At 37.4% G+C, this 15,469-nt stretch overlaps 3 protein-coding genes and 1 long non-coding RNA gene across 4 annotated transcripts in view; 1 reads left to right on the forward strand and 3 right to left on the reverse strand.

Annotated features, from left to right (window-relative positions):
• LOC139190639 (uncharacterized) overlaps nt 1–8,206 on the forward strand; it is a 44,250-nt gene extending 36,044 nt beyond the window's left edge. Inside the window, exon 6 of the long non-coding RNA XR_011574979.1 lies at nt 7,900–8,206. This is a non-coding gene — a long non-coding RNA (uncharacterized lncRNA). The remainder of the gene's footprint in view (nt 1–7,899) is intronic.
• On the reverse strand, nt 1,347–2,695 carry LOC114820688 (HMG-Y-related protein A-like). Its single transcript, XM_029091853.2, has 2 exons — nt 2,250–2,695; nt 1,347–2,137 (listed from the first exon to the last, which is right to left on the reverse strand). Exons 1-2 carry the CDS (start codon nt 2,319–2,321, stop codon nt 1,634–1,636), a joined length of 576 nt encoding a protein of 191 aa, XP_028947686.1. The 5' UTR covers nt 2,322–2,695; the 3' UTR covers nt 1,347–1,633.
• LOC103416666 (cysteine-rich receptor-like protein kinase 43) lies at nt 4,993–10,749 on the reverse strand. Its single transcript, XM_029091787.2, has 6 exons — nt 10,394–10,749; nt 10,124–10,263; nt 8,203–8,413; nt 5,980–6,214; nt 5,716–5,866; nt 4,993–5,569 (listed from the first exon to the last, which is right to left on the reverse strand). The coding sequence occupies exons 1-6, from the start codon at nt 10,470–10,472 to the stop codon at nt 5,180–5,182; spliced, it is 1,206 nt and encodes a 401-aa protein (XP_028947620.1). The 5' UTR covers nt 10,473–10,749; the 3' UTR covers nt 4,993–5,179.
• Nucleotides 10,750–12,439: 1,690 nt separating this feature from the next.
• LOC139190420 (uncharacterized) lies at nt 12,440–13,363 on the reverse strand (the record flags this gene model as incomplete). The annotated part of the gene is made up of 2 exons (XM_070810696.1): nt 12,964–13,363; nt 12,440–12,750 (listed from the first exon to the last, which is right to left on the reverse strand). Coding segments are annotated over exons 1-2 (711 nt in total), but the record flags the coding sequence as incomplete, so codon positions are not given.
• Between the last annotated feature and the right edge of the window lie 2,106 nt (nt 13,364–15,469).

Here is a 15,469-nt window from a genome sequence, read left to right on the forward strand (position 1 = left end):
TTGCAACTGTCCATTCAAATTGCGTATCTTTGTCCACGCAAGGACAAGAACTATTAACAGAACATCACTTGATCTATTTTAGTGACATGTAGTCGTTGGGTCATCTCATTTAGTAAAAATGTTTTTGGTCACTTCGGAAAGATCTCCGGATCTCGCTTCAAAGCCCAGATATCGTGTGATTCGGCCTTTAAAATTTTGATTCAACAGCTAAAAACAGAGAAGTTAGTAAAAACTTTTAAAAATTATAATAATTTTTAGCCATTAAATCAAATTTTTAAAGACCTGTATCACTTGATTCCTGGGTTTTCTCTCCAGTTACTTCATCCATTTTAGACCACTAGCAAGATAAAATATATCAACCATTGTAAATATTTTAAAGTTCACATCTGCTAATTGATTGTGCGGTATATAAGTTTATAACTGTAAAAATTTTGAGTAATATGTACTTATCTAGTAAATCAATGATTTTTCAGTAACAATATTAGCCAAAGTAAGATTTCTTTTTCTTTTTTTTTTTTGGTTTCCTTTCTTTTTCAAACATGTTAACAGTTTACTTACTTGAATCGAAAGAAATCACAAATGTATTCGTTTCTTTCCGACGCTCATTTCACTCATTTTTTTTCATTTCTTGTGTGTCGATAATTATATGCCAAAATATGAGCAAGGCTGATACCTTACATATTCAGATTAATCAACATGCATTCGTTTCGGCCCAAAGTCAAGAATTTTACATGAAAGATTAAAAATGGACAGAATTCTCAGGCGTGCAATCCAAAAGGCGAATATGTTGGTATTTTAATCCACAACAACATCTGTAAAGACTTCCTACACTTTTTCAAACTGAAGAAAGAATCAATTGTTACCACCAAACCTTATTTTTGCACCAACGCATCAGGCCCTTTATTTATTTTTCACCATCAATGTTTTACCCAATCGAGACCAAACTTGATGCAACAGAAAAATTGTTCATTTATGATCAAAAGATTAAGCATTTGAATTACGAAAAACAATCTCTTTACAAAACAAGAGTAAAACTGCATACGACAGACATTTCTCTCGATCCTCATAAAGCAAATAAAAGATTAAACATTTAAATTGTGAAAATAACATCTTTAAAAATGAAATGTAAGATTATGTACGACAAACATTTTTCTCGATTCTCGTAAAGCAAAAAACCTTGATGATGATCACAAAGTAAGAAACCTTGTGATTTAACCATATTCAAGCAAACAAACCAACCACATTGCAGCACGTTGAAAAAAAGGTCGAAAAAGCGTTAAGGGAGCGAAAGTATGGAGTTTAAAAGAAGAGAAACATAAAAAGCGAAAAAGTAATCAGGATCAGTCTGGTTTTAAATTCAACCCCCTTTTTTTTTACCTAGAGAGAGGCAAAAGGCAGAAAAGCCCAAGAAGCCGCTGAACAATTTACATGGTGGATTACAGTCGCATTACAACCTCACAACAGCGACCCTCCACCCACATACCCCAACTTGAAAACAAAGATTAAATAAAAAATTAAGAAAAGAAGCTAATTAAATCATCAATTAGCCGAAAGCTAGATTCTAAACATACTAATTAAAATTAAATTAAAACTAGCACACTCTCTCTCCCTCTCTCACTGTCTGAGCTATGGCTCAACAACCGACCGGGGCCACGGCGGTCTGTTTCACCTTCGGCGGCCTTCCTCTGCCTCTCGGCGCGCCGGTTGCCGTAGCTGGGGTGGGAACTGAAACCGGAGCAGAAGACGGTGTCGTTTTGGCCTTCTTGGGAGGGCGGCCACGTGGCCTTCCAGTTCCGGAATGTGTCTTGGGCTGAGGTGGCGGTGCGAAGGGGTCCCTGGGCTTGGGGGGCCTGCCACGTGGCCTGGGCGGGGAGGAGACAGTGCCAGCTGGGACTGGGGTCTTGGCCTTGGGAGGACGGCCGCGGCCCCTCTTGGGCGGCGCGTTGGGGTCGGGCTTCATGTAGTTGTTCTTGACCAGGACGAGCTCGCCGGTGTCCTTCATCTTGTTGAGGTGGTGCGCGAGGAGGGCCACGTGAGATTCCGGCAGATCTCCGTACGTTGACTCGATGTGCTTCGCGATTGCGGACTTGCTTGACCCGTTGCTGTCGTTCAGGGCCTCGATTGCCGCCATAATCATCTGATGGACAGAAAAATCAGTAAAATTAGCAAAACCCAGCTGAAATTAAGCTGAATTAAAAGGGAAAACCTGTTTGGATGCCGAGAAAAGAAAATGAAGGAAAATTGTGGACCTCTGGGTACTGGGGGAGAGAGGGAACTGGCGGCGGCGGTACTAGTGGATTGTTGGAGTTCTCCGTCGCCATGGGAGCTTCCTCACTAGAATCTGACTGAGAGATGGGGACTGTTAACCGTTTTCTAGAGAGAGAAAGCGAAACCGTTTTCTAGAGAGAGAGAGACTGTTTGTTTGGTGGGAAGTTCAGTCAGGCAGAGCGGATGAGGAAAGAAGGTGAGGATTTAAAAGGTTGGTTTTCCTTTGACGACAGGAAGGGAAATAGGGAGGGGGATGGAGAAGAGAGATCCGACGGTCAGGGATCGCGAGTTTGTGTTGCGATCCGACGGTGAAGGACCCTTTAGCGGTGGTCACATGGATCGATAACGTGGACGAAGGACTCAACTGGGGGAAATGACATAAAAGTCCCTCAATTTAAAATCTTGCCTTGTCCGAAGCGCTTCGAATAATTCGAGTAGGAGGATTGAATAGGGTTTCTGATGTATTTTACCTTCGCTAGGCGCAGAGGCTGATTGGCCGAAACGGTGAAAGAGGGTAAAATGGTAAAATAATTGACCAGTAGGATGGTGACATGACATCAAAGGCCATACAGAGCGGCAAGCCTTGATTCTTTGGGGATTCAAAAATGAGTCGTCTCTCAGATCCAGCATCCAAGTGCGGAGTGCGAGGCCCGCTTTAGAAACTGGAGGTTTGGGTCATGTGTGGTCCCCACACCATAATATTAGAACACAGCGGGTGACGAGGATTCTCTTCAGATTTTCTTTGTCGATGTTTGTTTATTATATATCGTACGGTTCGTTTTTATTAACTAGTATTTACATTTAATTTTAAATAAAATAATTTAAAATAATTTTTAAACGTATGATATTCGATAAACTAACATGATTAATTGATTTTTCGAAGCCCCACAAAAAGAATCCCGAGATGACCCTATTCCCACAAGGGGATATGTATCTATACAGCTAGCGACCATTTGTTCCGTACCTAGGATGAGCATCCTTTCAAGAGAAATCGAATGGTTGGCGAGCTTGGGGTTGACTGGTGGAATCAGATGGTCTCTCAACTTTTGAATCGGGTTGACTAAACGCATGTGGCAATTTGTTTTTTTATTGTTTTATTTTTATTCTTTTTAATTTTAGGTTTTTTTAGTTACTTAGTATTTTTATTTAGTGATATTTATTTTTATTTTTGAATGAGAAATATTAAATTTGATTAGCGTCCAAGGTAAATTTAAATTACATTATTACTAACTTATTGTGAAGCTAAGCGTTCATATCTTCGTCTTAGTGTATATAATATCGTTTGTTAAAATAAAAAATAGTTTTTTTAGATATTATTACGTCTTAGTGTATATATAATTACGTTATCTGGTGGGAGACGAACTAGAATTCTCTTCCTTCCTATTTTATATCCTTCCCTCTCCTCCTCACACTCCATTTTATTTTTCTTTAAAAAAAATTAACACAAAATGTTGACATAATTCACCGTTAACCGTTTGAATAAAAAAAGAGAAAAAAAAAGTGGATAGAATCCTAATTCTTGAGGGAGGTGGATTGTCTGCCCTCCCATTTCCATACTATTTTCATCTCCTCCTGTTTGTGTGGTCACGGTTAAGCCACGTCAACATTTTATATTGATTTTTTTATAAAAATAATAAAACAAAAAGTAATAAGAATATAAAATGTTGAAATGACTTAACTGTGACCACACAAACATGAAGGAATATGAAGAGTATGAAAATGGAAGGGCAACACAATCAGAAGAGAATATGAATAGTATAAAAATGAAAGGGCTCCACCTCCCAATAGACCATGCTGGACCAGGATCCTGGACGTTCATTTTTTATCCAACGGCTACAAACACGAAACCCCTCTAAAAGTTATAATAATTATAACCGTTGGATAAAAAATTAACGGTCCGATGGACCTAGTCAGGAGAATCCTCTCCATCTGCTCAGGAGAGGATCCTGATCTACGCTATGGTACCACATTCACAACAATGTTGGTGGTGATGGTGTTGGTGTTGGTGATGGGTGATGGATGCTTTGACTAGTGGGGTCCACCATCCTCTCTTGCCGGCCTTGGGTAAAATACGAATGGATTACGTTCAATTCTTTGTCTGCTCAAAAATGTATATGCATTATTTACTGTTTTACTAATTCACGTAGACCTGTCAGTTGCAAAGTGCAATGTACTGACTTTTCTCATGAGCGACCGAGTTTGGTGTGCACACGTGTCGGATATCAAAGTGCCTCTCCATACGTAGTTGACACGTCACCGTCTCACTCATTATGCCAATGGAGTGAGGATTCTCGTCCGAGGATCTTGAAGTTTCTATTTTTCGTTAAGTACTGTTTATATTCAATTTTAAATAAAAAAATTTACAATAATTTCTAATCGCAAAATGTACGATGAACAGATGTCTCTCGGATCCTCTCTCGTGCCAATATTTCCTTCTCTTTGTCCTTACGAATAGAAATTGTCCCCCATTTTATACATCTGTTACAAATCTTGTTTTACAAATATCCGCCAGTCTAATCATGGCCTTAAGGCCCAATCTCATCCGGTCCACCAAACTAACTGACATATTTGATTTTTATATTTTTAAATAAAGATCTATTGATTAAAATATTCAGAATACTAAAAAACATCCCATACCCAACGCAATGCTTTTGTAGAGGAAAATTTGAACTCAGATATATACAAGATAATACATTATACGCCCACTCTAGCTAATGCAACAAATGGATGATAAGCCCTTCTTTTGAATGGTTCATATGAAAGAATTAGAGTTCAAACAAAATTGCAACGATTTGTAGCATCAGTTACCTATTTCACTTCCCTCTCAAACTATTTACATGATATTCGACAAATTTTACATTTCTATCATACCAAAAAAGAAGAATCAAAACCTCTTACAAAGAGTATGTACCTAACTTTCCACCGGGCGTTTCCCACGGACATCTTTATCCGGGGCTGCTGCTGAAGTGGTTCCGGTTGCAGTAAAGCTCGAATCTGAATAACGGGAATTTGATCCACCAGAAGTTCCGGCAGTAGTGGAAGAAACCCCTCCCCCTGCTGGTCGGCGAGATCTTCTGTATCTTGATCCAGGCACTCCGGGTCTCATTGGCTCTTCCAGATGGCTCGGTTTCTTGGATAGGATCACAATCACACGATCCATTGTGAGGCGGAATGTGGGATCACCTTGTATGCACAGCAGCCCCATCTGAATGCACATCGCTACTTGCTCGGAGACCGCTGATGAAGCTAACGTCGGGTCCATAATCTCCATGCTTCTCTCCTTCTTGTAAAGCTTGTACGCCTGCATCAGCAGTAGACAAATTTAGGATTAGCAGTAGAAAAAACTTTCAGCAAGAAATGTTCGACGACAAACAGCTGAGCAATCATCGCCCGCCACAGAATTTTCATACTTGGTTCAACAGATGATAGTTTGATCTACAATCTTACCCAATCAAGCAGATTCTGCGCATCAGCATTTGCGTTGAATGATGAATTCCTTTGGCCGCTGATCAGCTCCAAAACCAAAACACCGAAGCTAAACACGTCCGCCTTCACTGATAAATGCCCGTGCATAACATACTCGGGAGCCATATAACCGCTGTTTCAAGAAAATTAAAAAGGTTCATGTTAAAACCAAGTAAACAAGGCAGGTCCCGAGTACTTCAACCCCACACACTTACGAAATAAAACTTAGGGCACAAGACACCATACTTGGTACCAGCAACGCGGGTATTGACGTGCGTCTGATCCTCGGGAAATAGGCGAGCCATGCCGAAATCAGCAATCTTGGGGACCCATTTATCATCTAGTAGAATATTGCTGGCCTTGATGTCGCGGTGTATAATGCACTTATGCGAATGTTCATGAAGGTAAAGCAAGCCCTTTGCAACACCGCATATTATATCAAACCTCCGCTTCCAGTCAAGCTCCTCCCTTCTATTTGATTCTGCACCAACACCGTAAAAATCACTGTCAGTACGTAACGAAGTCTGTTGCCAGTCATTAAACCAGATGAAAGTAAAACGGGAGAGATAAGCATCACGTAATATATCTATTTTTGCCAGTTAGGTGTTAAAGTCATGGGGGTTGACCAAATGGTGCAGATTGTTCTCCGTTGTGAGCTGGCAAGGTTGTGTCACTACTTAGAAACTTCTGTTGGTTGCTTGGGCTGAAAGAATGTGGATAAAGTCAAGGTCTTAGGAGCCATCTCCTTCACCAGGTTTTGATGGAAACGTGAAAACTACAAAAATATTGATTCAAAGTAATCTTTAAGAATCGACGAATCATTAGGATTCAAAGAGCCTTCAAACTAGGCCTTCTGATTTTCCGCGATATATCTCAAGCTTGACCAAATTCCGAATACTATTTAGACAAACATATCAGGAAATATGATGGAGTTCGGGGTTCTATTATGTATGACCTTCAAGATCTAAAGCAAATTGATCCAAAATTATGAAATCCGGACAACTTTAAGTTTCTGCTAAATTCTGCTGATCAGCGTTTAACATCAAAATAAGAACAATGGAAAATGAGAAAATTATTAGTAGAACACTAAACATGGTTGCATTAGGCCTCGTTTAGCAGCTCGGACTGTACTGATTCTTAATGTCGGATAGGATAAATAGTCATCGGATAGTACTGGCTAAATTAGTCAGATGTTTGATGTAGTATCGGACTAATAACCGTATTATTTATACTGTGTTTGGTATTATATCGGATAGGAGAATCAAACTTAAAAAAAAAATTTAAAAAAAACTGAAATCATCTCTTTTGTTCCCCATATCTCTCCGCCGCACCCCCCAAATCCCTCCCTCTCTCCCTTCTTCTTCGTCTGCTCCCCTTAACCAAACCCCACCACAAAGGCAGCAACAAGAAACCCAGCAAAATGACGACACTGAAGTAGAAATTCCATGCTTTAGAGGGGAATCAGTGCAACCAAAAACCCATATGAAATAAAAACCCCAAATTTGAGTTTCTAATCCATTGAAATCAAAGACCCAGATGAAGGGGTGTATTCAATTGAGAATTTGAGAGATTTTAATGAATTTATAAATCCATGGATTTTTACGGAGTTTAACTGATTTGTAGAGATTTTATGTAAAATTTTGATTCAATTCCTTCGAAATCTCATGAGAAGAGGTGAGATTTGTGGATGCTTAAAATGCACTGCAAAATCTCTCTAATTCCCTCTAATTCCTCAACTTTTCCAAATTCTCTAAATTCTAATTCTAATTGAATACACCTAGAATGTTATAAACTTCTTTAAAATTCTAATTAAATACACTTGGATTTCTAAGGATTTTAATAAACTATCTTAAAATCCTAATTGAATACACATTGAATTTCAGAGAATCACTAAAAATTCTGATTGAATACCCCTAAATTCATTAAAAGAATTAAAATCCCTCAAAATCTCAATTGAATACTCACCCAGCTTTGAGCTTACCCACCACACATCAACAAAATCAGGGAACAATTAAGCTAAAAACTCAGAAAATGTCTCCAGAATAGGATCGGCGGGACCTGGGTTTGATCTGCCACCTCTGGATTTCATTCGAAATCTTCTTGATGCTGATCGAAGGTGGGGATGGAGAAAGAGGGAGAGAAATGTGTTCGCGATCTACATAGCAGATGGCGAATGGGTTGGAGAAGAGCGGTCGTGCTTTCATTTTAGGCGTGAACGGTGAACTTGACTAAATAATACCAAGGTTTTGCTTGGGATAAATAAGCAAGCGAATGGGGTATTAAATAGGCAGGGCTAGACTAATAATCCGATGCTTATTTAGTACGAGACTCACCAAACACTTGTTTCGTATTATATAGTACTATCCGATGTCTTATACCCTGTGCCAAACGAGGCCTTATCTGTTGTAATTGATGCAGTTGCCAAATAATAATTGATAGTAAAGTATAGAAGGATTTATGAGTGCTTACTGAAGAGAAATTTGTCGAGGCTCTCGTTTAAGACATACTCGTAAACGAGTAGTTTCTCTACCCCGTGTGCACAATAGCCCAACAAATTCACAACATTACGGTGCTGCACACGAGCTAGCAACTTGGCCTCGTTCATGAACTCTTTCTTTCCTTGATTTGAACTTTGTGACAACTTCTTCACCGCAATTTCTCTTCCATCCTCCAACTTTCCCTGAGAAAGACGCACCACACAAGCGGTAAGACACATGAATTGCCCCGTTTACTTTGTCCCTTGAGAATTTAAGGATCTAGTTAACAAGGCGAAAGCTCGGTGGTATGTCTGCTCGTAAGATACATGTTATCAGGGAGACAAATGCGCAAAAATGTTATAGTTTAGAACATTACATAACACTACAGTGGCAGTGAAGTCATCTGTGACTTCACCTTTGGTGTAACTTCCTAAATGAAACGAAAGACATACATGTTCGCTACTCGAGCGAATCGGGATAACATTCATCCGTGATATTGTCAATATAATCCTTTCCATTTTTCGTAAAGATACCCTAATTCCTTAGCACCCAAGAAACCAGCGGATTAAACGAAAGTAGCAGCTGGTGGTGGTGCATACAAGTGCATGATTAAGCCGAAAACTAATCTAAATATGTGTTTCTTATTAACTAATAACCATCATCATTAACTAAATAAGCTAAGGAACAATCTTCTAAACACTATTTGCAACAATTATAAAGGATGCGAGACATTCCATCATTTTTCCCAAATATTTTGTACGGAACAAAAGGATAATAATTTATTTGGAGACTTTGGATGCGGTCCTTAGTTATGAATATTCTTTGATTGAAACCTTGTTGTTTTTTAATTTTTTATCTAGAACTCTGAAAATAATGTGATAATTTATTTCTATGTACGTTACTATATTTTTTAAATTAAAAATTAAAAATTTTTGTTGTTCATATAAATGAGATTTTAAATAAATAAAAAACATAATTTGTGGGATTAAAAATATTAAAATATAAATATACTATTGTGTGTGTGTGTGTGTATATATACATGGGTACATTCATCAAAATTAACCAAAAAATTTATTGTATCAAAACATGGGTACATTCTTCAAAAATCACAAAAAAAAAAAAAGAAAGATATTACGCTTAATAATATTAGTAAATTTTCTTCGATTAAACTTGACATGGATACATTTTAAAATCAAAGAAAAAAGAATGTACCCATATAAATTTAAAAATGGATTAGAAAAAAATTGAATAGATTTTATATAAAAAAAACGTACATTTTACATACAACAAATTGGTATATTTAAGAATGAGTACATTTTAAAATTAAAAAGTTTTACATGAATGGGTACATATAATTAGCATGGGTATATTTAGCAAAATAAAAAATACAAATAAAAAAAATATATGCATACAAATACAAATAAACTTTAAAAAATATGGGCACAAAAATAAATTAATATATAGGTAAAAATTAAAATTGAAAAGAAAATTGGTACAAGTTAAAAAAGAATTACAAATTAAAAATGGGTACAAACTAAAACTAAAAATATATGATAAAAAATTTACTCATAAATATAAATATACGAATTATAACATTTTTAACATTAAATGAATATATTTAGAAATAAAAAAATATTTTATTATTGAAATAATTAATAATGTTATTAATACCCAAGAACTTGATCAAAAATTAAAATGGAATATGATTTTAATTAATGATGAAAAGCTAAATTCTCCTAATTTATTTCACTAAATAATTTGTATCATTAATTAAAAATCATAAAATCACTAGAGAGACGAGTTTTGGGAGTTCAGTAGAAGAAAAAAAATGTGAGCTTGAAAAAACTTCTCTCCCAAAATTTTCTTGGCAACCAAACAGATAAGTCAAACGAAAAACATAAGTAATTTAGTACCTTAAAAACGGGTCCGAAACCGCCTTCGCCGAGCTTATGACTGGGGTGGAAATTTTTCGTAGCGGCAGCCAAAGTTTCGAATGGGAAATGCTTCTGTTCCTGCTGAGCAATCTTCTCCAAGTCCTCTTCGTTCTGTCCGTCTGATCAAACAAAAAATCAGAGGGAAAAAAGATCAATCATCTGATACAAGTAGAAGACGACCAAAATGCACAAAACTGCAAACTGGGTTTTTGAAATTCACGAAATTGCAAACTGGGTTTCGATTTCTACCTTTGCTGGGGGCGAACCCAAAAGTTTTGAAGAGATTGTTGAGGAAATTCTTGGACTTGGTCATGGTTTTCTGTGACATTTAGAACAGCCCAAGCCCCTAAATGAACACAGAAGAAGGAGGAGAGCAGAGAGAGATTTTCAGGTGGGGCGTGGCGAATTTCGTTTCCAGCGGAAAATTGCAAACCGTGGGATTTGGTGGTGTTGGATAATGATTTTTATGACTTTAAGAAACGAACCAAACAGAGTTTGGGAAGAAGAGTAGTTTATAGAACGTGTTGACTTAGATGAAAACCCGCATGTTGACCAGTAGTGGATTATTATTATTATTATTATTTTGTCTTGTTTTACTGGAAAATACAAGAAGTCAAAAGTGTATGCGGTTAAATAAACGACTGTTTCATTCATGTGACGGAACTGGGAACTGAACTGACCAACCAAATTTAGGAAGAAAAATGTTAACGGAGCTTTTTTTTACATTATTATTATTATTTTTTATTTACAAAAATTTTCATATAACTTCTATTTTTTCCTATAACTTCTATTTCACAAATTTGTTTCATATTTTTTTTTTAAATTCCATTTTTTTCTTGTAACTTCTATTTCACAAAATTTGTTTCATATTTTTTTTAAATTCCATTTTTTTCTATAACTTCTATTTCACAAAATGATGTCAGCTACCAACGACTAGCTGACGTCACTTAGCTGTTGGATTTGAATTTAAGTTATAGTTTTTAAATAATAAATTATGTTTGGCCCTATGGCCCTTTGGCCTTCGGTTGGAGACGGTTTTTTTGTGAAACGGCTAAAACGAGCCCTCTGGCCCTCGGTTGGAGACGGAGGCAAATATGGTCATGTACTATTCATTAAAATATTAATATCTTGGAGAATCTTGGAGGGCCAGATGGCTAAAACAAGCCATCTGGCTAGCCATCGGTTGGAGATGACCTTAATACGTTCTTTATCGTCTCATATTTTCGACACAAAATTTTATAACATTAATACATGAATTAACGTTGAACTATGAGATGACAAAGAGTCTAAAAAAAGTTCCACTTTTGAAAGAGTTTCCTAAACATTTTTTTTACCAAGTGGCAAGTAAATAACTTCAGGCCATCTCCAACCGAAGGGTCCAGAGGGCTGAAAATAGCCCTAAAACCGTCTCCAACCGAGGGCTAGGCCAGAGGGCTCTGGAATCTGGGAGGGCCCCACGGGATCGGAGAGGGCTGGAGGGCTGGAGGGCTGGCTTATTTTTTTTTTAATGTTTTCTATTGCTGTCGGTTAAAACCGACAGCATTAAACAGGTTTTTTTTTTTTTAATAATTCTACTATTAGTGTCGGTTATAACCGACACTAATAATTTGAATGTTTTTTAATACAACGGCTAGTAGCCGTTGTATTATTAGGCCTTTTTTTTTTTTTTAACTTTTTTTTTCCCTTTTTTTTTCCTTTTCATATTAATCAAATTTTGTTTCATATTTTTTTTCAATTCTATTTTACAAAATTTGTTTCAATTTTTTTTTAAATTCTATTTTTTTCCTATAACTTCTATTTTACAAAATTTGATTCATATTTTATTTCCTATAACTTCTATTTCACAAAATTTGTTTCATAATTTTTTTCAATTCTATTTTTTTCCTAGGCCATTTATACAACATTAAATTAAATTAAGTAACATGAAACAACATTAAACAATATGAAATAACATTAAATAACATTAACCAACATACAAATTATACAACATAAAAAAACATTTAACAACATGAAACTTAAACAACATTTTTAAAAACATTTAACAACATAAAACTTAAAAGCCTACTTCATGCTTCTTTTGGCCCAAAGATGTGCAACAAGATCCTGTTGTAGGTACGTATTTGTGGCACGAGAACGTATCATTCTATAGCACCTCATATACTCATTTATAGAGATATTACCAGTTCTTGGATTGAAAGGCAAATTAGGCCCATCATATATTTTTGCTAGAGCCCTTCTTGACCTATTTGGATCTTCTTGGTCATTATCGGACTCTCCATCAATATACCCATCTCGCTCATCCTCCACTATCATATTGTGTAATATGATGCAAGACATCATGATGGAGTTCAAATTTTCTCGACTCCACCCTCTTGCCGATTCGCTGATAATCTTCCACCGTGCTTGTAGAATACCAAAAGCTCTCTCAACATCTTTCCGGTATGCCTCTTGGTGTAAGGTAAACAACTTTTCTGCATCATTCCTAGGGTTTGGAATTGCTTGGACAAGTGTTGCCCACTTTGGGTAGATGCCATCTGCCAAGTAATACCCCATATTGTATTCACGGCCGTTGATGTAGTAGTCAAGTTGAGGTGCTTTACCTTCCGTCAAGTTATTGAAGAGGGGTGAACGCCCAAGAACTGTAATGTCATTTTGGGATCCAGAGACTCCAAAGAAAGCATGACAGATCCATGTGTCATATGAGACAACTGCCTCTAACACAACAGTTGGCTTTCTCGACCTTCCGCTAAAGCTTCCTTGCCATCCAGTGGGACAGTTCTTCCACTCCCAATGCATGCAGTCTAATGACCCTATCATGCCCAGAAACCCACGGTCTTCAGCTTTGTAAAGGAGCCGATTCAGATCTTCTTGATTTGGCTCTCGGAGGTACTCGTCTTTGTAAACCTGAACAATTGTGTTACAAAATTCTTCAAGAGTATCAAGGCATGTAGACTCAGACATACCATGGGTTTCATCCATCGAATCAGCTGAGGAGCCATATGCCATCATTCGGAATGCAACAGTAACCTTCTGATGAGGTGAGAAACCAGGGCGGCCTGCTCTGTCCCGCTTATGTCGAAAGTATGGATTGACATGTTGGACATCACGAAGTAAACGCTCGAAGACATGACGCATCATCCGGAAGCGACGTCTGAAATCCTCTTCTGTGTACACCGAGTCGGGGTTGAAGTAGTTGTTCATCAGATTGGCATGCGCCATCGCTCTGTTTCGTGGTTTGTAAGAGTGACCAGCAACAGAGCCACCCCATTGAGGTTGTTCCTCAGTTGGCTGACACACCATGGCCGCAGCCATGGCTGCTGCCATGTTTTGTGTGTTGCGCCTTACTTCAGCTTCTTCATCAGACTCCTCATCTTCTCGTCTCATTTGCGCCCATTTTGCTTCCAATTTGGAATTGGATGAGGACCCCCAATTGGAATTGGATGAAGATCCAAAGTTGGAATTCATTGCAAACTTGAATTGAAAGAGATTGAATTGCAAAAGATTGAATTGAAATAGATTGAATTTAAAGTTGTGTGAATTATAGCCTAATATCCACCCTATTTATAGCAAAAAAAATTCAAATCCAACGGCTAGCTGACGTCAGCATGATGTCAGCTACCAACGGCTAGCTGACATCATGTTGACGTCACCTAGCCGTTAGATTTGAATTTAAATTGTAGTTTTTAAATAATAAATTATGTTTGGCCCTATGGCCCTTTGGCCCTCGGTTGGAGACGGTTTTTTGTGACAGGGCTAAAACGAGCCCTCTGGCCCTCGGTTGGAGACGGAGGCAAATATGGCCCTGTACTGTTCATTAAAATATTAATATCTTGGAGAATCTTGGAGGGCCAGAGGGCTAAAACGAGCCCTCTGGCCAGCCATCGGTTGGAGATGGCCTCACATTTGAACATAAAAATGATGTCACAAAATGATGTCAGCTACCAACGACTAGCTGACGTCACTTAGTTGTTGGATTTGAATTTAAGTTGTAGTTTTTAAATAATAAATTATGTTTGGCCCTATGGCCCTTTGGCCTTCGGTTGGAGACGGTTTTTTGTGAAATGGCTAAAACGAGCCCTCTGGCCCTCGGTTGGAGATGGAGGCAAATATGGTCATGTACTATTCATTAAAATATTAATATCTTGGAGAATCTTGGAGGGTCAGAGGGCTAAAACGAGCCATCTGGCTAGCCATCGGTTGGAGATGACCTTAATACGTTCTTTATCGTCTCATATTTTTGACACAAAATTTTATAACATTAATACATGAATTAACGTTGAACTATGAGATGACAAAGAGTCTAAAAAAAGTTCCACTTTTGAAAGAGTTTCCTAAACATTTTTTTTACCAAGTGGCAAGTAAATAACTTCACATTTGAACATAAAAATGATGTCACAAAATGATGTCAGCTACCAACGACTAGCTGACGTCACTTAGCTGTTGGATTTGAATTTAAGTTGTAGTTTTTAAATAATAAATTATGTTTGGCCCTATGGCCCTTTGGCCTTCGGTTGGAGACGGTTTTTTGTGAAAGGGCTAAAACGAGCCCTCTGGCTCTCGGTTGGAGACGGAGGCAAATATGGTCATGTACTATTCATTAAAATATTAATATCTTGGAGAATCTTGGAGGGTCAGAGGGCTAAAACGAGCCATCTGGCTAACCATCGGTTGGAGATGACCTTAATACGTTCTTTATCGTCTCATATTTTCGACACAAAATTTTATAACATTAATACATGAATTAACGTTGAACTATGAGATGACAAAGAGTCTAAAAAAAGTTCCACTTTTGAAAGAGTTTCCTAAACATTTTTTTTACCAAGTGGCAAGTAAATAACTTCGCATTTGAACATAAAAATGATGTCACAAAATGATGTCAGCTACCAACGACTAGCTGACGTCACTTAGCTGTTGGATTTGAATTTAAGTTGTAGTTTTTAAATAATAAATTATGTTTGGCCCTATGGCCCTTTGGCCTTCGGTTGGAGACGGTTTTTTGTGAAAGGGCTAAAACGAGCCATCTGGCCCTCGGTTGGAGACGGAGGCAAATATGGTCATGTACTATTCATTAAAATATTAATATCTTGGAGAATCTTGGAGGGCCAGAGGGCTAAAACGAGCCATCTGGCTAGCCATCGGTTGGAGATGACCTTAATACGTTCTTTATCGTCTCATATTTTCGACACAAAATTTTATAACATTAATACATGAATTAACGTTGAACTATGAGATGACAAAGAGTCTAAAAAAAGTTCCACTTTTGAAAGAGTTTCCTAAACATTTTTTTTACCAAGTGGCAAGTAAATAACTTCACATTTGAACATA

Source organism: Malus domestica, chromosome 13, assembly GCF_042453785.1.
Source record: "Malus domestica chromosome 13, GDT2T_hap1".
NCBI classification, from domain to species: domain Eukaryota; kingdom Viridiplantae; phylum Streptophyta; class Magnoliopsida; order Rosales; family Rosaceae; genus Malus; species Malus domestica.